The following is a 23,121-nucleotide window of genomic DNA, read 5'->3' as shown; positions in this document are numbered from 1 at the left end:
ACTATGGAAATAGCACAATGGATTATCGATTCATACGGTGATATTGAAGAATCGGATGTCATATTACAAGAAGAACTGATCGAAAAAAGAACTAATGAACAACTTAAGGCGCAGTTCAGAATCCTGCACCTATTGTTAATCCTGCATTATGGACTATCACAAGAAAGTTTTTTATAGCTTTTCCATGTTCATACCTCATGGAAAGGAGTTGTAGCGCGGTAGCCAATCTTCTTATAAAAAAAATCGATTGCAAATCACTGATCTGATAAATATTTCTATTGTATTATTTTCAGTTATGCCTTTCTAGCTTTATGTGTAAATTCAACATTTATACTGGTAAAATCTTGCAGTGGCTCTCCATAGTTTGCATTGCAAATTAATTGCCGAGTTTGAGGTCAATATAAAAATCTTAGATTGTTCTAGCTGAAAAGACAAATACGCCAATCGCTCCACTTTTGCTTTACATAATTATATTTTACGATACAAATGTGTAAATACTAAATAGTAAAAAAAATTTAAGGCTTGCCACAATTATATTTAAGAAACACTGTTTCACATATTAATATGGCTGCCATGATGATTTGAAAAGGCCCACATGGAAAATGTTAGAAAATATAACTAATTTTAATTTATAATATATTTATTTCAAAACTAAACTTATGCTACAAAAATTAGCATTACTGAAAGCTAGCCAACTTCAAATTTAAATAAATTTAGATTACTATATTTGAAGTCTAATTTATAGTAATAAAAATTATTTATCTTTATTAATATTATATTTTTATGAAATTAATTGTCATTAAAAGACTAGTTTTTTTTCAACATATTTGTTGCTATCAAAAAGTGTTTTGTGTCATTTTTCATGCAATTTAACAGAAATGCATTAAAAATTACTTTGGATAAGCTTTTCTTTTAATAATAATAATAATAGGTAAGTTCTTAATTAAAATGTTCACATAATACCAATAATAAAATTTCTTAAACATTTGTAAATTCAATATAATATATAATAATCTAAACTACTTATTTCATTTTTGCAATTAAATAATTTGTAAAAAAGATATACTCAACGAAATCAACCGTATTAAGCAGCAATATGTATATTTTCTAACAAATTTCATATATGTATACGTTCATACATAGTAAAAATTACATTTGCGAACATTTTTTTGCCTTTCTCATTTTTGTGGGTAATTTTTATGTGGGGTGTTTTACCGAACCGGTTGCCACTTTATTACTAATTAAAGTAAAGTTACCAATGTTTTTACATCTTAAAGTTAGATACAATTCGAGATATTGAGATCGAAATAAGAACTTCGTTGTTAATGTTAATTTACTGAAGAATACTGACAAAATCCGTTGCTCATGACTAGAAGGAACTTTTCAGTTTTATCAGTCTCTCTTAACCCCAGACTTTTGGCCCTATCCCAGATTAAGATACCACTTAAAGATAATAAATAGGACATAATAAATCAAAACCTGATGAACTTCACAAAAGTTCATCCAACAGTCAAACACTACTGCAAGAAGTATATTAACAGAAAAATTTTTTTCTCAAATAATTTTTGATCAGTATATGTAATCTAATATTAATTCATAGCTCATATAGATTGAAAATTTGACTCATTATACAGTATTATCTACTAATTATGTTGTAGCGGCATGGTTGATTTCACGCCGGTCAGTGCTCAAATAAGCACGCCGTTTCAGGCCACAGGCAAGTCGTCTGAATTTCATGAGAGAAAAGATCACTAGTTACATGGCCAAAGTCAACACTCACTTCGAGCATTGATCAGCGTAAACTATCTCATGCTACTACAAATTATAAACTTGGTTTCATCTCACTGCAGATTAATCTCCAAATCAGTTTTTTTTAAATAGTGATTTATGGCCATCTACAAAAAGAAGATAATTTAATTATTTTACTGTTGATTAATAAATATATATGAAATATTTATAAAAAGAAAAACACACACATGTAAAAAAACATGCAGATGTTAATTACAATATCCACAAAACAATGTCAAACATTAAGCGATTCAAGTCACTATGTTAGGAGGTATGTTTTTATAGATGTTAGGAATTGATGGTTGATAGCTCGGATGCATTACTACGTAAGATGGGTTTGAGAACGACGTATTCCCAAGTGTCTCCTTGTTCATAGTTAAATAGTTATCTTCGGCTATGGGTATGTTTTCTTTGCCATTGGGAATTTCAAACGGTTTATCTTTTAGGTTTTCATACATGTCGTTCTCGGGATGTGGTGAGTTAGGTTTTTCGGTTAATGATGATTCAACTTCATTGTTTGAACCTGTAGTTTTAGTTGGACTGTGCAGTACGAGCATAGGGACTAACTCGGGTTTTTTGGCATCTGTTTCGTGCTCGTTCATTGAATCCATGATGTTGTTTTTATCTGGATTTTCTTCTTTGGGTTTCGCAGGATTCATGAGTAAATAACCTTCTACATCTGAAGTAAAGCAACATTTAACCACATTAGAAATTTAAATATACTAGGTTCCAAATGGGATTCGAACCCAGGTCTTTTAGGTTTTAGTCATTAAACAATAATACATTATGTTAATATGATACATACCAACTTCATCGGGAGATGATGGATTAACTCTTGTAGAACCACCGAATGGATCGTTTTCATACTGATGAACAGCATCGCTCACAAAATTATTATAATCTGGGGCATTCATCATAGCCAGATAATCACTCTGTCCACGATCAGCTAACCATCTATTATTCATATCCACATAAGGATCGTTCAAGTCGATGTAGTGCTAGAATAAAATTAGTTTATAAATATATTTTAGATAATATTGTATATAAATTCTAATACTTTACGACTTACTTTTCTAACTGTGTCTTCGAGTAGTGAACCTAATCTTTCATCCAACTCTGAAAAAGTAGGTCTTTGATTCGGTCTACTTCGCCAGCATTCAAGCATTACTTCGTAAATCTTATGATTTGCATATTCAGGCTTATCCATTCTATATCTGAAATTAATCGTTTATAAGTGTTATTATATTTAATTAATTTATAAAACAATTTTGTAAAATAAATACCCTTCGTTTAGTTTTTTATAGAATTCTGCATTGGCCTCCATTCCAGGATAAGGCGTTTTGGCTAAAGAAAAAAGTTCCCAAAGAACAATACCATACGACCAAACGTCGGATTGGGTTGAGAATACTTTATCTGTGATTGATTCTATTGCCATCCATTTCACAGGCAAAGGACCCTATATATAAGACAAATTTTATAATAACACATCTAACAAAATAATAATTTAAAGCGAGCATTAGTCTTACGTTTCCTTTCTTCTTGTAATTGTCAGTTTTATACATATTTTTGGCAAGTCCAAAGTCGCAAATTTTTACAATGTTTTCGTTACTCAATAATATGTTTCTCGCTGCAAGATCTCCATGTAATACCTAAAATGTTTTCATTTTTGTATTCTACTTTGGTTAATTTTGAAATATACGATGTCATAAAAATTAAATTATATTTAAACATATATTATTGCACGGCCACATGTGTAACACGAATGGAAAATAACGGAATTCCAATTACTAGGAAAAGAGCTACATTAATCCAATGCGTAAACTACTATCGTTGATACTTGGACCCTACAAGTCCAACCCCATCGGGCCAGCTTACCAGACCTTTATGTTGCGGAGAGTGGTCCTCACTCCCCCGTAGTACTGGTTATTTTAGTGAGTTTACCAATTCTCAAACGACATAACATGTATTCAGTGCATACTTTTGTTCTACTCTAATTTTCTTACATTTCTCCTAGCAAGATATTCCATGCCTCTAGCCACTTGGAACGACCAACACAATAAATCGTGTGTCGTAATTGGTCTCACTTCTTTACTGTAATAATCTCCTCTGTAATTTGACCGCCAATCTGGTTGTACACTACCAGAGCTTGTAATAGGTCCATCGTCTCCTATGTTTAACATATCAAAACATATTACATTTGCTCATCAGTTAATGTATAAATATCATTTAAGTAATGAGTTTAGTTACCATTGGGTACCATCGATATTACTGTGTTTCCAGTATCTATTCCATTGCTATTGTAGCAGCTGTCCTCTCTAGAAACACTTCTAGCTAATAAAGGTTGCGAAGCTGATTTAAGTGCACTGATTTGTGTGTAATAAATTACATGCAACAAACACCAATACCACAATTAGTAAAAAAAAACACACACACGCATTAGTATATATATATAAATTAGCAAAGTAAATTTAATATCATGCAATACATTTTTGCACACTCATGTAGTGATATTTTAAAAATCCATCTTTTTGTATTACTTAGTAGACTTGCCCATTACAATAATTGTTCTAAGTTATTAAATTATACATTTATGGAAGGAGAATATAATAAAACAATGTTATCAAAAATATATTAACATAGTTTTTAATGTCCTCATAGTATATATGTTGCATTATTTGAAAAAAATAATTTTAATTTCATCATTAGCTTTACTATTAGTGTTTTAATCAGAGGCAATTTATAACCGGTACGCTTAAAAAGGTTATTAATATACTAAAGTTTGATATTTTCCCTCCTATAAATAAGGTTTTTAGTAAAAAGATCAATACACTTAAAGCGTGGACAGTAAAAAACATTAATCTGAACACAACTGCATTAGCGCTTATCTGTTTGATCTAAAATATGTATTTTTGTAAAATCAAGTCAAACTTCGTGCACTAATGTAATAGCAATTTAACTAAAACGGATGTATATTTTGCTATAAAGCTTAAAAATCGTTACTTAATTTCATTTATACATATATATTTCTTGTTACGTCTAGAGTGATTTTCAGACATGTCGCATTGATTTGCATTTTAGTAAATTTCAATTTTTAGTTCAATCCACTAGAAATGTCTGTATTTTATGTTAGCAAATTTATAAATTTTAGAATAGGACTCACTATGTTGGATCTAATTTTGATAAAATCAAGAAAAAGGCGTTTTAAAATTAACGCAATTTGTGCAGTAAATGTTGGCAGCACTGAAAAAAATATTTGACAGCTGAGAGTTTAGGGTTAGTAAAAATGGGGTAAAGGTGACGATTAGCGTTCGATATTGTCAAGTTGGCAGCACTGCAGAGCACAGCTTACACGTACATGCACACACACTTACTCATTCAAAGTTTGACGTTTGGCGATTATTGCGCGATTGGCATTGCATTACTGTTTCTTGATCCCACGATGGCAGGAAGACGACAGAACTCATTTACTATTTATCTATTCGAGTCATATCTACACGAATTTACGTATAGAAATCATTTCAGAGATGAACATTTTTTTAAATTACTAATTATCGATAAAATAAATAACAAAACTTTATTTTGTATTCATGTTCATCATTTATCTATTAGGTATGCAGAAGCTGACATAAACAAATGTCATGTTATGGATGCGCGCGCAGCATTCCATCAAACGTCAAACTGCGAATGAGCATGTGTGCGTGTGCGTGCAATGTAGTGCTGCCAACTTAATAATATCGAACGCTAATCGTCACCTTTACCAAAAATGGAGCGTTACACGATACAACAACGTGTTTTCGTTATTGAACAATATCTCAAAAATAATGAAAGTTTCGCGGCCGCAATTCGAAAATTGAATACAAAATATGGTCGGAATAGTGTTTTAAATTCAGAGAGACTGGATCAGTTGGAGACGCTAAACACCTGGTCTCCATGCCTACAAAATTCAATTAACACAACAACTGAAGTCTAATGACCATGCACAGCGAAGAGAGTTTGTTGAATATAATTTCGTTCGTTAATTTTGGAACACCCTATATAAACTAATAAAAATAACAACCATTGGAGTACCGGCAAAATACAAGCAAATTCTAAAAAATAATGACTAATCACATGACTATTATTTTAATTTATCCGAGTCTGATAAAGCTTGAAAGAAGTCTGCATGTAAAGTAGTATTCAACTTTAAAACGATTTTAAAAATACTTATTTGTTCTATATTTCTGTAAAAGAACCATGCAAATTGGACATGTCTGATATTGATTCTAAACATCACATTTATTTCCCGTGTAACATTCCAATGTTATCATTTTATAAATACTTACACGCTCTTATTGCTGCTCACTGACAATGCCCTAGTTATAATTTCACTACCAATACTAGGATCTAGTAAATCAGTTTTACGGTCAATCTGATCGATAAAGTTATGTCTGTTTTTCAAGAGGTAATCGCGTAAGTTACCAAATCTGCAATATTCAACAATCACCAACAATTCACCTAAGAACAGAAAGTATATTATATTATATATTAGTTTATACAATTTAAGGTATTTTTTAACACAACTCAAATCTTACGTTTAGTGACATTTTTCGTGCAAGCTCCCAGCAAATTGACAACATTCAAATGTTTACCGAGATGTATCATGATTTTTAGTTCGGACGCTAAAGCTTTAATTAAAGCTGGATCAGATAGTCCTTTAACCATTTTGACTGCGACGGTCGTGGATTCTTCCTCTTCTATGATACCTTGGGCTACAGCTTTCTTAACAACACCGAAAGCACCCGAACCAAGCTGTTTTCCTGTAAATAATTTATAGTTACATAATAGATTAGTTATTTTAATTTTCTCTAATGATACAGCCGCCTCTGGCTTATTTCATTTTGAAACTATAGTTATTTTCCGTAAATAGCAAATATCACAGAAATTGATTCAATGGGTGAAAAATATGTCTATAAGGCAGAGCTGTGGAGTCGGAGTCGTAAAAAATCGATGGACTCCTTTTTATAATTATTTTTAACACAATGAGTGTTTTGAAGAGGGTTTATTTTCCGCGCTTAAAATAATCAAATCTAATTTAAGAGATTTCATATGCGCTGACTTTCCAGAAGCAAGTATTTTTTTAAGATCTAATTCAGTTAAAATCATGGATGGAAAATTTTAAATTTAAATTTAAGATTAGATTATTGCAACATGTTAAAATCGAAGTCGGAGTCAGTCAGATTCGGTAATATTTATAACGACTCAACAGCCCTGCTATAAGTTATCAAAAATACTATAGGTCGATTAAGGAGAATAATCGCAGGACAATTATGGCTAATTAATAAATCGATTAAATTAATTTATAGAGATAAGAGGTTATGCGAGTTACAGCACATTATTAAATTGACAAAATAATAAACTAAAGAGCTACCAGTTATATAATTGAATTATTAAATTCAAACTAACTCTCAAGGATGGTAGCTCTGTGCTGCTAGGAGATTTAGATTAACCATAATTGTGTGATAGAAGGCATTAAATAAAAATGTAATTTTTTTTATCCTGACTGGCATACTCGAAGGCAAGAAAGTGATTATTCTCAGAATATCTACGATTCCTAGTGATTTGTATTTTTGCTTCAAGGGGATTGAATTTCTATTTTAAGGTACTTTAGTATGATAATAAATAAGTCTCAAAGACAGTCACTCTGTGTATCAGGAATTGACTTTAGAAATAAATGCTTCTCTCATGGTTAGTTTTATATCACAGCAAAGCATCAATGGGGCTACAAAAAATTTCTGCATGTTCTTAAAGATAAAAATAATTCAACAAAAAACCTTGTCTGAAGGTATAAAGGATAAATTATCACTGGGATCAAAACGCAATATTTAAAAAAATAAGCAAGTGAAATGTGTGGAAGATATGATATCTAGACGAAGTCGATTACGGAGACTAGTTTTTTTTATAAAACTCTTACCAAATTTCAATTTTTCTCTGGGAAATTCCCATTTCTTATCATAAGGTAATAGTTCTGCTTGATCATCTACTCCTAGCTCCGGATTCAAACTTTCAGTGGCACCATCTTCGAAATGTAACAGTCCTGCTATTGTGATCAGCTTCTTCTCTTTCCTTATTTTGTAGCTCAATACAGAAATGAGTGTCAAGAAGACGACCATGAGAACGACAATGATTATAATGTAAGTCGTTTTGAACTCTGAAGCTACAAAATCATATCAAAATAAATATGAATATTCATTAAAATATTATCTAATAAATTATAATGAAAACTTACATGTTGTATATAATGACATATATCTTTCTACTGTTGCTATTCTATTTGATACAATGCATCTATATTGACCGATGTCTTCTTTCAGTATATAGTCAAAATGTAGACGCGTCCTGTCTTCAGTGAGGGTTACTCTATCCTTAGTCATATTGATTGGATTACCGTCCTTAAAAAAATTATATGGATTTGTTAAAAATAGTATTGTTTTTTTTTATTTTATACATAACATTAATTTTACCTTTTCCCATGTGATAGTTGGAATCGGCATACCTCGACCTTTACATTCGAAATATACTTCTTTGACACCGATTTCATACGAAACTTCAGTTCCGTTCATGTTTGTCGACTCAAGATATGGTTTTTGTACATCTATTAACAAATATATGATTAGGGTATCATATTATATTATATAAACATCTATTAGTCGAAGTTTGATAGAATTGTTTGTTACCGAATACATCTAGTTTGACAATCTGATTTTCATTTGTTTTATCTTCCGATTTGCTTTCAACTAAACATTCATAACTTCCAGAATGTTGTTTTGTTATATTTGGTATGAACAATAACACTTGGTGTGAATAAGGGGTACTTTTAGGGATTATTTTATATCCTGTAATAAAATATTGTATTTATTATTATGTAATAAAGAAACATATTCAGCTATAATAAAGTAGAATGGGGCAAAAACTACTTAGTTTTGATACCACTATCACCATTGTACAAAGAGTCTCCCATTCCCTTTATCTTATACATATATACTAGAGTTTTGTTTATAATTTATGTAATAAACTTTTCTAAGTAATACATGGAAAATTACATTGGAATCAAAATTTGTCACATTAAATCATACCTATATTTTCTTACAAAAAAATGTTCAATACATAAATACAGATATAGGTATTTCTTCATTAATAATTGTACTTTTTATCAATGACTTGATTTTTGCAGAGAATTTGAGTTATACCACTGCTTGAGATAATAATTGTGACAAAGCAGGGTAAATACATTGAACTTTTGTCCCATAATATGGTTTCTCCATAGATGGCAAATACAATTTACAAAGATAAATTCAAAATACAAGATATTCTTGACTCATTTAAAACGTGTTTTTCTAAACATCATGAGTTTAATTTATTTAAGTTTATACCTAGTTATAGAATAAGATATAAATAATGTAGACTGACATAGTGTTACTAAACAACAATTAATGGAATTATTACAAACTTTTGCTCTTTTCTATTAAATATAAATATATACTGTATATGTTTGTTATACATACCATATTGATCCTTGTATAACTCAACTTTTGAGTTATTAATAAATTTGTACCATTTTATGTTATTCGAATACATATATTTTGATGCCGAACAAGTTAAGTTTACCATATCGCCTGATGCGATCGGATCTTTCTTTCCGGTAACAGCAAATCCATTATCTACATCAGTTACGTGAAAGTTGGTAGCTACTTTTGTTTCATTAATCTTGTTCTTTGCGCTGCAAATTATTTTTCCAGATTTTTCTACTAGCAATGTGGCGATCGTTTTCACCGATATCATTGAGATTTCTTCTACGGAATAGTCGGTTTTCTGCAATAATCATATACATGCTTAATTTTATGAATTTTATTAGTAAATGTGAGTTTCTTAATCATATACGAAGATTATGTCAAAATTATTTATATATTTTGAAACTAAACAATTTATTAACATTAATTACATTACAATTTAAACAAGGTATTCTATTCTTAAAATACAGAAAATATTTTAAAAAAAGTCGATATTGAAGCATTAAAAATATTAGTCGCTGCTTTACCATAACAATGCACCAGCATGCACAACAGCAAAGGGGATGTAATTTTTAGCATAACGTTTTTGCTGTAAACACTTTATTTTTGAAATATATTAAAAAAGTTGAACAAAATAACCACAAAAATATTATTATTCAATAAAGTATGATTCAAAAATATCTTATCATTTTGGACACAACTTATATATTATCGTTTATAAAATACCTGTATCTGTTGCAACGGTAAAGTGCAGTTTAGAGCATCGTCACAAGATTGAAAATACCATTCAATCTCTGGTAATGGATATCCATCTACCGTACAAAGTACATGTGCTTTTGAACCAGCTTTATAAAAGTGGCTGACAAAACAGTTAATTTTTGGAGCGTCTAACACAAACACTGTTATATTGAAAGTTTGGACCGATATGCCATTGTCACCTTTCAATTGGTACACCCCAGTGTCTGTCAACGTTGTATTATATATATTTAACATTGTTTTGTCGGGTTTAATAAAAATCTTGTATTTTTTGGTTGGTGAATCGATCCAATCGGAAATAATCTCTTTGCGTTTATTGTCGTACCTATAAAATGTCGACTGATATATTAGTATTTAAACAAGGTTATTCAAAGATACAAATGATCATAAAAAAGTATAGATCAATTGATTTCGCTTTCTTGATGAAAAACTTACCATGTTATTATCGGGGGTGGAAAGGCATCAATATGTATAAGAATTGTGGCTGTTTTTCCTTGCTTAACATTTACTGCTTTTAAATTTGCAGGATCTTTAAAAAGTATGAACGACGTACCATTTTCTATAATATTCAGAGATTATTAAACCAATGCTCTTTTTTATACTACACACAAAATAAAATATATAAACATTATACATACCATAAATTAATATTGCTTTTTCATTAGAGTTTGTATTATTATTATGGTCTATTACTTTGCATACGTAGTTTCCTTGGTCAGCCTTGGTTATATTCCATAGTGTAAGACTGCTCACACCGATTGTATAACCTTTTTTTTTATCAGCGGTTTTCTTAGCACGCGTTTTGTTTATTCTACTCGGCTGGATGTGAAAAGTAATTTTTTTTAATTAAAAACACTGTGCTAAACTATTTTATTGCAAATATATGCCACACAGATTTGCATGTAAGACTATAGTCTCATTTAAAATTTGTTATTAGTTTCTTCCCAACAAGTAAAGTTTTTTCTTATATTTTTTTGACAAAATTGACAGCAGTTAAAAGCAAAACTTCGAGTACATTTTTCCATAATCACTACAAAAGGTATCGGAAAATTACATTAAATAAGCGTACTTCTGCGTACTACGCAACCTCTAATAATAAATTAATGTAATTATTTGATTATTGCTTACATTTAATTCATAAGATATATCAAAAGTACAATAAATCCTCAAGAAATGTGTATATGTTTTATATGCTTATGTTATATTTATATATTATCAATTTTCAATCCTTGTATTTTATTTATTATTGTTTTGTAATAAAACTGATTTGGAATTTTGACCTTTAATTATTAGCATTGTAAACATTTATTAAATAGAAAATTCCTTATATAATTAATATAATTAAACTCACTTCAATGTGTTTGTTGGGGACCTCCCAATCTAATCTAAATGTTACAGAGTCTTCGACTTCGATTGTACAATTTAAATGTATTTCTCCACCAACAGTACTCTTTCCATTATCGGCATGACTAATATTTGGCATAGGCACAGACTCTGTGACATCTAAAAAAATACATAATTAATTATTTATATACAAAATTAGTTATCTATCTACAATATATAAACATAAAATCATTATAGAAATATTAGATTAATTAGTACATAAGCAGTATTATAAGTAATAATTAATAAAGCAAAGTTAATAAAATAATTTAGATATATTTTAACGATGCATGATACATACATACAGATAAAAAAGCGTGCTGTTAAAATTTTTAGTTATAAAAGTATGAAAATGTATAACCAAAACTGCACCAAAATATCCAATAAATGTAAATGTTGTGATATCATTTTTACTTACGCTTACTTTTTCTGAACTCATCAAAAAAAAAATGTTTTTCTTTTATTATACCCCCTCTTGTGCCTTTACAAACAACTAAAATGTCATGTGGTTGGTTAATTTCATTAAGATAAAACCCTTTTTTAGGATCATAACTTTTAATCTGCAATAATGAATTTTTTTAACGAATCAGTTTGATGACCTTGATTTGTTTTCATGTATCAATAACTTTTATGGATTTTTACTCCAGTCAAATAAACGTTCATACATCGCCATAGTGAAAGGTTAATATTTTATTTTTTTGGAAATTATAATCATATTTTTATTTACATTATTATATTATGAAAATATATTTCAATAAGCAATATTATAACGTTATTATTAGGATTTAGTAGGAGCTATTATGTGCATATGTATATAAATATATAAAGCTACCATATTCATTTTTATAATGTTGATCAGCGCGGTGCAACTGGCGGCCCGCGGACAAATTCATGTTTTTAAAATGAAATTTAAAAAAAAGCTAAAAAAAATCGTTTACGGATGCTGGTGGGAGCTAAAACAAAAAAAGGTCACCGTAGATATTTTTGCTCGTTTAGCAATACGTATACAAACAAAAATGTCCAAAGTGACCTTTTTTTCAGCTTCCAACAGAAAAAAATATTTTCCCCCCGAAAGATTTGCAAAAAAATATGTTAATTTAATTTATTTGTATAGAGTGGTGTATAAGCATTATACTTAAATAATTATGAGTTCTAAACGTAAGTTGACAGACGTCCTTTCAAAAAATTTTGTCCACGTTTTATCCTTGTCTGATGTAGCTTTTTTCCTCGCGCAACACTACTAAAATGAACGAAAATTTCCCAGATGAACTTATTTTTATGGTCCTTTGATATTTACAAAATCTATTATTATTCAAAATGGTAGTTATATATTTACACACAAGCTATTTGTATATGTACATATATATTATACATATTTGTCATTAGATATCAAACTTGATTAAATCCATTTTCAAAGAAAGAGTTTGTATAATTAACATAATATATTTAAATAAATTACCTTAATCATCTTCAACAGTTAGTTCATTGTTTTCAACATTCGTGAATTTATTATTTTTTCATTATTTTACGATTTAAAATATTACTCAAACATATTTTTTTAAATTGAAAATTGATTTACTTCAATATATATTTTGCTTTAAATTGAATTTAATAAGTTGTACATCCAACGACTAATATAGCAATTTTAATGTTTAAAAAAGACCTACGCTGTACATCCACAAAAAAATATTGTGAATCAGTTCCTTGTCGAGTACCGGTACAATTATATAGAAAATTTCCATCTTGAACGTGGGCATCGGGTATTGTGAAACCACTATATTTATTATATGTCACTTTTCTATCATTAAGTTTCTTCATTTTTTGATTAGGTATCACCTGAACATAATATATAGAATGTGAATTTAAAAATGTATAACTTTTTAGGCTTTATCTAAATTATTATCTCATTAAATGGCTAATATATGATTTTATGGATAAGGACGATAGTAAAGAAACATTTTTTTAATGTACATATTGTATATGTAAATATGTATAGGATAAGGAATGAATAACGTTTAATATCTGCTTTTTTAACCAAACATGATTAATAATATTAATAACAAACACAAAATTAATACGATTAAAAACACAATTATACCACGAGCTAACCGACCACTCCCTCTACGACTTACGAAGTATATTATAACCGAATTGTGTCCAATAGGGGAGCGTAAGAAAACAATTATCACTTCTCAAAAGTTAAAAGTAATAAAATCACACCGTCGCCGTCGTAGTGTGAACGTCCGCTTATCGAGCGTTCATATTACAAACTCGCCGTCGTAGTGAGAACGTTGGGCTAGAGGGGAACAAGTAATATACTCCAAGCTGATGATTTAATTTCTTTAGTGAAAGATTCATCGACAGCCAATCAAAATGTTATCAGGAAGATAATAGGCAGTGTTATTAAAAAAAATATATGGATAATGTAACGAAGAGATGTACAAATCTAAGTCATGTCTTAGAACGAGTTTTAAAATGCTATAAATGCTATTTGAACGATAGTCTTAAAGCATGCAATTTTAGTTAATGTCTTGCTTCTAGTACATTTTGAATCCATTAATTAAAATAATGAAGTTTTAATGATAAATTGTTGGATATTATTCAATTAATCGTTACAAAATGAGTAGTGTGTTGATTGTGAAGTTGTATAGTACTTTTAAACAATGTTAAAATTCAAGTGGTGAAACAACGCGAAATTGTATTGTGCTGTATTTATAAATAGCTATTTTTATTAAACAATAAATGAGATGTATTTGTCTACACAGTAAATATCTCAATAGTTTGGTGTAAAAAGTAAAAATGTCTAATGAAGTTTAGTGTCGAATACAATTCGACTCATAATAATTGTCTCTAGCTCAGACCTTTCGGGATTCCCAATTGTCCCCAATAGATCTAACGTTTATGATCAATACACCCTGCATCATAATAATAAAGTAAATTAATGACTAAATTAGTTGTAGGACTTCAAGCAACTCTTCAAATTTCAAAACAGTAGATATTTCACTATGAATCTTACATGTGTATATCAGTATAAAGGATGTTTAAAAAGTTCTAGGAAAGTATCTTTAATTTTACCATTGATTTAAAAATTAATTTTACACTGTTCATTGCGGTGCGCTTTTATCACTGAAAAATAAGCTTTATAGAACATCTTCTTAGATTACTTTTTATCCACTCATTTATCGTCTAGCAGTCACTAAATCAAGCAAATTGTTCCGAAATTAGATAATGATGATGTTAGCTGTTTGTGAATCTATAATGTTTTTCATGACTAAATAATCGTTATTCCCAAGTAACAATTTGCTTATATTGATTTCAAACATTAAAATCCTATAAATTTTTATACATCCTTCGCATATAAAAACAACAGGACTCGCATTTTTTTCTTGTAACAATATTCGTGCCTCATCCATTATATACAAATGAAAACAAATCTTTCAGCTCATCTCGATTAAATTTAACATAATATTTTGATATACCTTTTCATCAGCCAAATACAGAGTAACAACCACATCGGGTGAAGTTGGAATGCAAGGAATTACTATGTTTTTGTATTCTATTGAGCGAATAACTATATCCAACCCGGGCTTAATTAGCTCCACGGAATCTAAAGTTTTTTCAATTGTAAAATAAAACATACTTGCAATAAAAAATAAAAAAAATAGTGATCGACAAAATAAAATACCATTCACAAATAGATAAATCCGTTTAGATTGTCCCTCTAGTTCCAATTCCTCCAATTGAAATTGTGTCATGTTATAGTAGTCAGTACGGTTGTACATGCATGAGTAGTATCCGAGGTTATTAACGGTGGCGTTTACAATATTCAGAAGGGTTCCATAAGGGTAGCGTTCGTCCGATGTATTGGATACGTATATGTGTATGTTAGATTCATTTTCATAATCTTCTAAGCCACCGTAATCCCATGTTAGTGGTTCCTTTCCTTCGCATCTCAAAGTTATGTTTTCTCCACTCATAACAACGGCGTACTCTCCGGATGGATCGATTTTAGGTCCATCGTAATAGCTTATCAATGATTCTGCAAAGCACATATTAAAATATAATAATTTGTGTTTATTAGCATAAAATATTTTTCATTGCAAATATATCGTCGATATGATAAAAAAAAATACATTAAATGAAAGTGTTTTTACGCGAAACTTTAATTGAACTTTTCGTTAATGTTTTTATTTTTATCATTGTCAGTTTATGTGATATTATATAATAATTCATTATATAATATTTTTTGTATTTTCGACGTAGGGTGTATTTAATGAAGCACTTTGAAGTTGATGTAGGTGGTGTCGACAATTCGATCAGGACGTTAAGAACGAGAACAAAAACTCTTATGCCATTCAGCTTCTTGTTAAGGACCGGCAGGAGGAATTGATTGGATGAAGGACTTGTAAATGAGTAGACGTTGTATTGGCTCTGACTTCACTCTCTATCTTTCTCTTTATTTCCTTAATTTTTATATTTCACAAAAATTGCTCTCAGGACAATGTTTTATTGTGGATATTTGATTGTCATCTGATTTGTAAAAGTTTTAGAACCATTAGGCCGGTTTCACACGTGCCTGATGGATTCGCCCACAATGATGTTTTCAACGATAGCTACAAGGAGTTGGAATAATTTAGGCAGGATGGTGCATAATTTTTAAGTGTGGACCATTATATATTTTATATAAAAATATTTCGTACATGAAATGTTTTAACTATTTTGTATTAAGGCCATTAAAATTGAATATTAGACTTTTCCCTTTTTAAATCCTTGTCTATACATTTCTATATATTCAGTAGTATTTTTATATTGATTATATTCGTCACATTTGCACACATTAACAATGCAATTTACCATGAGTAACTTCAAAAAAATTTTGATTGTTTTTTTTATTGTTGTCTTTGGACATTTATATTCAAAACACAAACGATTTTGAAGGTGACTAAATCACCGAGAATCTGATTCAGTCTCGGTATTTTACACATATCTACCTAAGCAATGATGAGTCATCGATGAATATAACGAAGTGTTAAGCACGTTAAACACACATGTATTGTGTTTATGCTCTGCGGTTCATTACTCAATAGTATCTCAAGTCAAGATCAAAATAGTTTGTGGCCTCTTTTCAACATACTCTGTTTTAATTATTACATTACTTTTAATGTGTTATTGCATTTTCACAGGCTTAGCATATGGCAAATGTACACATGGCACAGACAAACGAAAATTAAGTCTTAAGCTATTTCGGCCTTGAGAGGATTTAAAATAAACGCATAATAGCATTAAACATTTTTTACGTATATGTTCATATATCTATTAGAGATTAAAATAAATTGTTAAATGCCTTTGATCTCCATTGTTATCTGAAGATCTAAATGACATTATTAATAACAAGACATTCGAATAACTAGTTATACATACAAAGAGTATAATAGCTTAATAACATTGCCATTGTGGGTCGTGAATAATCTGACCTCATCTTATGATCATTGATATTATTAGACGAGTCTTGATTCGTTATTTGCCGTTGAGATCTTTGAAATAGTCTCACAATTTTATTGTCATAATATAAACTAGCCAAAAAAGTGTAGTGCAATATAAAAAGGAAATGAAAACATTTGGGTTTTGTCGGAAAAAATGTATTAATTGCGACTAAAAATGGAATGAACGAATAGTATTTACATTAGGCCTTGAATATGTTCAATTGTTGTTTTACATATGTATTATACATGTCAGCGATCCTTCAAATTGTGTGTAAGTAAGCAGTAATGGTATATATAAAAAAAATTTAATGTGATGTCATTGAACTTATTAAATTGTAAACTTATTAGAAGCAACCAGACGAGACATAAATAAAAATAGTTTTGTGAATCCGAGTATTTTGGGTGAGACAAAAATGTTTCTCTCAATTAAGTAGAAGAGTTATTGGAAACACAATTTTACAATAATAACTATCGACTAAAATATATGTATAGTATACAAAGTTTCAACCTAGCAAACTTTAAGTCGATTTCTAGTTTTAATTAGTTGACTACAAATATGTATTTTTATGTTTTTAATAGAATTATTATTTTACGTGTACAAAATTCTAGCATTATTTTGTCGCTTATTTTTTTCTGTGGTTAGTCCCCACGGAACAAAAAAACTAACGATTGATAACCAATGTTTTCAAATATCATATAATAATAATTTTGAATCAAAACTTACGCCAAGAGTCCCTAAAAACAAATTAGCTATTAGTAAAAACTAATCTGAACCAAGATTCTCACGCAAAAATGGAATACATAAAACAATGATTATTTCAATTTCAAATTCGGAATGTATAATCCTTCACAAACAAGGAAGTCAAAATCGCAAAAAGGACGAGATTGCATTTTAAAATCCCTTATGCATTCACTACACTCTCTGGAAGTTGTCCGAACCGAAGCTACACTGAAGTCGGCCGAGATCTACGACTTCGAGTGGGCGCCCACACTGTCGCGGATCTCATATGCCCGCGCGCTTCGCGGCGTGGATGATGTTCGGACGGCGGCTGCTGTCACGTACAGCCGGCATATTTGCGCGCGATCCAAGAATGTGCCAAATAATTGCTATTTTTAAATTGTCATATTATTAAAATTACGCTACTGATAATTATAAAAGTTTGTTTGGGCACTCACCAATAAAATATCAATAAAAATTTTCGGTCGTAAATATTCAATTTACGCAAAATCTTAGTCGGCTTTTGCAAAATGCCATGAGGCATAAAAATGCTACTTCAGAATACGAACACCACATCTGTGACTATCCTAGAATTTGTCGCCATCGATTCTAAATAAGAATTCGTTATGGTGTGACATTTATATAAACCGATCTAGGATATTCGAAATGATTTTTTTTAACAAAATCAAGTACCACTAATTATTTTTTAATTATTTAATTTTATATGAAAAAAATATATAATAACGATATCTGTTAGAAGAATATACTATCAAAAATATAATTAGTCCCTTTTGCTGCCCTAAAATATTCAAATATGTCAGTAAGAGTCTGTTGAAGATCGAGTTTCATAAAAGCATGTTAACATGCGTCCCACTATAGCATGTGGTATTATAACTTGAGCACGTGACCACGATGCAGCGCTCGTCATGCGCGTTAACCATAGAACGCTTACGCGCTTACTGACATTAAACCGAGTTACTCATTCTATCTCATTTTGCGAAGCACCATATCATTATCTCTCTCACTCTCGTCACTTAAAACGCGAGAGAGCGAAAGGGGAAGTATCTCACCGCTCGCGCTCGAAAGAGCAGCTCCGACTTCGGTCCCTTTGACTCGGAAATATACCGACAATGTTCGGAAGCGCATGAAGCTGGCCAAGTCGACTGAATTACTCCCACTTTACCTCCCGTTCTCGGTAACCTCGGACAACTTCCGAGAGATTTTAGAGCAGGCAGAACCGAACTCGACCGAAGTAACCCATTCTATTCTCTGTCCTTGGCCAACCTTGGCCAACTTCCAGAGAGTGTAGTGCAGGCATTATATTATAACGTAAGGAAAAATTCTAGAGCTTAGTGAAAATAATGAAACCCATAATGGACCTTGGACACCAAACTGCGGTGGAAGGAACATTTATAAAATAAAATAAAATATTGAAAGTTGTATTGGCTTATGGGAAGATGCTCCAAACTTTCAATATACAATAAAATCAAGATATACAACCAAATCCTGAAACCACTTTGGGTCTACGGCAAACAATTTTGGGGATGTGCCAGGCAGTGCCATGTTAAAATGATTAAAAGTTTTATAATAAAGTGTTACGAAACATTGTGAATGCTCCGTAGTATGTTCGCAATAGAAACATACATCGTGACCTAGGTGTCAAAGATTTCGCCAGTGCTAGAAAACGTTTTGCTGCTAAAACATGAAGCGATGCTTCAAGAGCACGTCAACATCGAGGCAGAAAACTCCTCAGTGTGGACAATTTAAAAAGACGACTGAAGAGGATTAGGCCCTTCGAACTGGTCTAGTTATCATTATTGAAACTCATTTACTATTAGTGATTGTGTAATGTAGGTTAGAAATCTTTTAGACGCCAATGGGTGAACATAGTGTTTAAAAACATAAATTAATAAACAGTAAGTAAAATTAACTGTTGGTCATAAATAAGACGCAATTTAAAAAAAAATATAATTTACCATAAAGAAAGATTCTAGTAGGTTAAAATTCAAGTAAATAGTACAGTATTTATTTTAATGTTACGGCGTATGACCAATGCGTTACAACGTAGTAAATCGGTAGCAATTGGGTATGTCAATCGGACATAATAAACGAAGTAAGTATTAATCACCAGATTGAAAATGTGAGAATCGGTGACAACTATATATTTATTTGGCTGTAATTGTCAATTTTTACTAAAAAAATCATATAACATACACTTGTTTAAATTGTGTAAGAATTCTGCTATCGTAAATTGTAGGGCCTTTATTATAAATATCTGAAAATGGAATACAGATGTGTACCAACACAGATATAACAAAAGACGTAGGTAGTTATGTTTCAACAGCAAAAGTGTTTTTGTCAATATATGATATTGTTATATTAATAAAATATATAAGACGTTCATTAAAATTATTATTGAATATGTATTGGAATATGTTTTTCTAATAATATTATTTAGTAATTAATATATTAAAAATTTAAATTCCTATGTCACTGCGGGGGTTCTTCTTGAAACTCACGCACTTAATCACCGTAACCATGACAATAATAAGAATGAACGTGACAAAAAAGTGTAACTGAACGGACCACACAATAGCCCAAGGGGAAAAAAGGGTAACAAATAAATAACACGTTATAATTACCCTCTTTGGTGAAAATATGTCTTTGTTGCGTAGCAGTTATTTGCGTCCTCAATGACACTTTGCAGCGTTTTTGAATCAGGATATATAATTTAGAAGACCCAAATATCCAAATACTCCCCCTTAACCTAAAATGGTTCCTGAGGTACTTTTATAAGAGATATTTAATTATAATCCGTTCTTGTATCCAGGCGCCTTTGTTTAAGGAGCGTTGGGATACGATTCACTGAGCTCACGCGAAAAGTTATATGTTGCTAAGCATTTTTTCAAACAACTGAAGGTTGCTATCGACAATCAAACTATTCTCAAAGAATTCCATTTTTGGGTTCCGGAACCTCTTTTGATGCCAGGACGTTCGCACTAGCCGATTCGCCTATGGCTATCGCCATCTAGCTCCTTAATTCGTGACATTGGATATGCATAAAGTCAGCTACGAGAAGCAGGTCCGTTTTTTTACTATGTATTTTTTTGTGTATTGTAATAATACTAATTATTGTTTTTTACTATTGTGACGCAATGGGGTAGCCTGTTTCATAGCTGGCTGATGTGTAAATCGTGAAATATTATTATCGTAAAGTAAAGTTATTTTTGCAGCGATCTAAATCTGGTTTATCGTTTCGCACATTGGAATTTTGATCATAAATTTGTGGTTCTATTAAATATAGATTTGTTGATATTTGTTTTTAAGAACATGAGTGACGTTATAAACAGGTTATGTTTAAATACATATATTTATGGAATGTTTATAGCGAGCGTTAAACGATTACTTGATTTGATAAGGAATGACGTTTTTATAAATACAGAGTGTACGTTTAAATCATATTTAAATATAAATTAATGTGTCACGTGTTGCAGTAATTAAAATGCAGTGGTTTTAATAAACCAGAACCGCAAAATTATAACTAACTTGAAATTCATCGGAACATTATAACCGATAATGATGTCTAATAATTCGGTTTTGGATTTGTCAATTCTTGTTTTAAATCAATTTATCAAGTTATTAATGATAATATAAACATTGGTTTTATATATATTTTTTAATTAAGCAAAAACTAATATTTTCAAACATTGGGGTATTTACATACATTAATGTTGCCATATGATATATCTTGTCTCAATAAAATTCATATTTTCATACGGTTATTATTTTTAAAAATAAAATAATACATTTACATATTAAAAAGGATGTCATTAACCACAAAATAATAATAAAAATATGCGGAAAATCCTTTCTGTTTTTTTTACTGGTAAATTATTTTATTAGATTATAATAATATTCAAGTAAACCGTTTACGTCAATGCGATTCTGATTATTTGATAATAGATCATGGCATATCAGTTTATTCACTATGAGCATGTATATCGTGTTTTAATTGTCTATGTATCGATAAGATGCATATGCATCATCATAGTAATACATATAAAACGAGTTTTTATTATTTATGACTAATGACGAATCGATTTTATTTTTAATATAGGTACATACTATATATAATAAGTTTCTCATACAAGTCAATAAAAAAGTATGAATCATTATTTTTTGTTTGCAATAAAAAACGTTGCTCTCAGTCAAATTATGACAAACAATAACAAGAAGAAACCGTTTTACTTTTTGCCATAACTTAGCATCGAATTGCACGCAATTTTTTACACCTGGATACGTGAGCTGATTAGTACTGAGGTCTGAATCTACTTGAACACATGTATTTGTGTTCAAGTATTTACTACCATTTCGTAAGACGGCCAGAGCCGACTGATTGTCAAACATTGACATTTCCAAACGCTACGCAAAACGGGTTTCAACACCTGTATAAATTGTTGATATGTGTGAAATTATGCAGATCTACCTAGAAAGATAGATACCAAAAGCTTTAATTTATTAGATTAGTCTGGCAATAGAAAAATTTCAAACAAAAGTGTGCATCAATCAGAGTTGTAGTGTATTATAACAATGCAAGCTATGTGCCATAATATTTATTGGCGATGAGAAGATTGCTTGCGTCATTATAATAAACAAGTATTAGTACTACTTGTGACCATAACCGTTAGTTTTAAAATATGGCAATGTACTTACCAGCGGCGATAACGTAGATAAGAGCTAAAGCTACTACAAAAACGTTGAGGCGAGCCATGTTTATTTTTTAACATCTAGCTCTGATACATGTCGACAGCAGTCCAGAGTTATCCAAATTGTAGCTAACAAAACAATGTACGGAAGTGTCCGAGCGATATAACCGCACTTATCAACATATTACTATTGTATTAATGATAACCACATTTGTGTAAAACGTTATTTGCTATAATTTTAATTTTTACATCACAAATATTGTTTCATTGATTATTTTTAAAAACTGGTTTGTTTGAGGTTTTACCCAAAAATATTATTTAAATCACTGCTTCGTATTTGTTTTTAGAAACCGCCGACGCACTAGCCGAGCGAAAGCAAAATGGACACTGAGCGGAATGTTGCTGTAGGCGACTGAGTTGCTTGATAAGTACATATATTCAGTGGTTGCCAACTTTTTGAATGAAAATAAATATGATAGTGATGTCGAGATTTTGTTGAATATTTAAATGATACTGACTCGGAACCGGCTAATGAGAACGAAGACAAAGGAGAAATACTCGTATCAAAACATGGTTTTGAATGAAGATCATTACCACTTTCGTCCTCAAATAGTTGCCAAAAAATTCGGCCTAATAAATGGTGGAGGACTAGTAAACACAATTATCGAAATGTTTGCTTTATTTATAAGCGCATATATGGCGAGAGAGATGTGAAGAAACAATTCTTTATTTAGGCCGCA

The 23,121-nt window shown here is 30.5% G+C and overlaps 1 protein-coding gene across 23 annotated transcripts; it reads right to left on the bottom strand.

Annotated features, from left to right (window-relative positions):
• Window positions 1–1,181: 1,181 nt before the first annotated feature.
• Pvr (PDGF- and VEGF-receptor related) lies at window positions 1,182–22,770 on the bottom strand. Of its 23 annotated transcripts, XM_088181565.1 has the most exons (25): window positions 22,687–22,770; window positions 22,389–22,611; window positions 15,160–15,513; window positions 14,954–15,081; window positions 13,142–13,310; window positions 11,893–12,034; window positions 11,443–11,594; window positions 10,730–10,910; window positions 10,527–10,650; window positions 10,062–10,416; window positions 9,330–9,636; window positions 8,502–8,660; window positions 8,289–8,419; window positions 8,054–8,216; window positions 7,739–7,981; window positions 6,360–6,584; window positions 6,111–6,282; window positions 4,036–4,151; window positions 3,792–3,955; window positions 3,315–3,437; window positions 3,072–3,244; window positions 2,858–3,002; window positions 2,594–2,786; window positions 1,977–2,467; window positions 1,182–1,895 (listed from the first exon to the last, which is right to left on the bottom strand). In XM_088181565.1, exons 5-24 carry the CDS (start codon window positions 13,229–13,231, stop codon window positions 2,040–2,042), a joined length of 3,786 nt encoding a protein of 1,261 aa, XP_088037691.1. In that variant the 5' UTR covers window positions 13,232–13,310; window positions 14,954–15,081; window positions 15,160–15,513; window positions 22,389–22,611; window positions 22,687–22,770; the 3' UTR covers window positions 1,182–1,895; window positions 1,977–2,039. The 23 variants fall into 23 exon arrangements, with proteins under 23 accessions (XP_088037691.1, XP_088037690.1, XP_088037692.1 ...); XM_088181564.1 differs by having other exon boundaries at window positions 22,389–22,770; XM_088181566.1 differs by having other exon boundaries at window positions 4,036–4,103; window positions 22,389–22,770.
• Between the last annotated feature and the right edge of the window lie 351 nt (window positions 22,771–23,121).

This window comes from Plectrocnemia conspersa, unplaced genomic scaffold, assembly GCF_051122295.1.
Source record: "Plectrocnemia conspersa isolate PC_06_02 unplaced genomic scaffold, ASM5112229v1 ptg000002l, whole genome shotgun sequence".
NCBI classification, from domain to species: Eukaryota; Metazoa; Arthropoda; class Insecta; order Trichoptera; family Polycentropodidae; genus Plectrocnemia; species Plectrocnemia conspersa.
This window is presented reverse-complemented; position numbering and strand designations above follow the sequence as displayed.